At 41.4% G+C, this 1,660-nt stretch overlaps 1 protein-coding gene across 1 annotated transcript in view; it reads left to right on the top strand.

Annotated features, from left to right (window-relative positions):
* MTREX (Mtr4 exosome RNA helicase) overlaps nucleotides 1-1,660 on the top strand; it is a 158,440-nt gene that overhangs the window by 76,917 nt on the left and 79,863 nt on the right. The window contains exon 19 of the mRNA XM_007944182.2: nucleotides 386-514. Within this exon, the coding sequence (XP_007942373.1) occupies nucleotides 386-514 (129 nt within the window). The remainder of the gene's footprint in view (nucleotides 1-385; nucleotides 515-1,660) is intronic.

The following is a 1,660-nucleotide window of genomic DNA, read 5'->3' as shown; positions in this document are numbered from 1 at the left end:
GCCAGCCGTCTGGTTAGCAGGCAAGTGTCTTAGCCACTATGCTACCAGAGCTCCCATTTTCTCATACTGATCATTTAATTTCTTTGTCACATTTTGGTTTGACATTAAACAGAATTATGAACTAATCATTAGAGACAAAAGTAGTATTTTATATCACACTTGATAATTTCTGAATGGTCATACTTTTAAATTAGAATTCTGTATTTTCTTATCTAGTGGAGCATTTTGAAGAATGCAGAGGGGATGCCTTTACTTTATGAAATAAACATTTACTGCACACTGTTTGCTAGGCATAGTCCTAAATGCTGAGAATATAGTCCCAGTATATATGTGGGGCCAAGTTTTAAAAATTAATGAACTAATTGCTTTTATTTTGTTTCCCTAGCCTAATTCTGGTGAACTGGATCCTTTATATGTAGTAGAAGTACTTCTGCGTTGCAGCAAAGAGAGCTTGAAGAATTCAGCTACTGAGGCTGCAAAACCAGCTAAACCTGATGAGAAAGGAGAGATGCAAGTTTGTACTTTAATTTTCTCCATCATTATGGTAGTTAAGCTTCTATGTCAACTTGGCTGGGCCTAGTTGAGTGGCTGGGCAGCTGGATGTAGTATTCCCCATGATGAGACTGGTAATCAACTCCATAGTGGGATCTACTGTGAGCAGCTGAGTAGCTGTCTTTGGGTATGCGGTCTGCTTCCCGTATATAAGGAGCCACCTTGGAAATGGTCTCTAGCATATGGCAAGCTTAGACTCTGCATGTAGCCGTGTCAATGCTCAGCAGCCTGCTATGCGCTGCCAACCCTGGGACTTACAATGGACTTAAGTTAATGGCCTGCCATGTAGTTTGGTAATATCAGCACTGTGCCTTTTCACTTGTCAACCTTGGGGTTTCTCAGCCTCAGCAGCCAGCAGCCAACTGTCTGAGTGAAGAAATGCCTCTAGCTCCAGTGGGCCAGGAGCAGGAGACAGAGCTGGACCCCAAGATTGAGGGGCTTTCACCCAGCCCCTAGAGCTTGGCACTTTGAACTTGGACTTAAAGCCTCCAAATTTTAAGAATAAACTCCTGTTTGTTAAGGCCATCCACATTTGTGGTATATTCCTGTCAGGGCGGTACTAGGTAACCAAAACAATCACAGTTCAGATATTTTGTGAAATATTTACAGTTATTAGACTTCTTATGTGTGATCATAATAAACATACTTGCATCATTTCTAAATGGGAAGTTTTCAAGGTATTTTGATGTTTATCAAGAGCAGTTATGAATTCAATTTTTGCTGAAGATAATTAAAAAGTGGTTGCGGCCATACTTTGGCAGGGAACGGCCAGAAATTCAAGCTGGATACAGAATAGAACGTGGAACAAGGGGTATCTTTGCTAATGTCAGAGGGATCTTGGCTGAAAGCAGAGAATACCAGAGAGATGTTTACTTATGTTTCATTGACTATGCAAAACCATTTGATTATGTAGATCATAACAAATTATGCATAGAGCGTGGTGTAAAATAAGGAAAGCCCGGCTGCACTTCTTCCAGGACAGATTTGTTAGTTCTTTTAGCAGTCCATAGTACTTTCAGTCAGCCCCAGGGTTACAGGTGAGGAGAGACAACTCAGGGATGCCCAAAGTAGCAAGCGGGAAGAGCAGGAGAAAGGGGATTAAAAGCCA

Source organism: Orycteropus afer, unplaced genomic scaffold (assembly GCF_000298275.1).
Source record: "Orycteropus afer afer isolate SDZICR_OR568_19922 unplaced genomic scaffold, OryAfe1.0 scaffold00122, whole genome shotgun sequence".
Taxonomy (NCBI): Eukaryota; Metazoa; Chordata; class Mammalia; order Tubulidentata; family Orycteropodidae; genus Orycteropus; species Orycteropus afer.
This window is presented reverse-complemented; position numbering and strand designations above follow the sequence as displayed.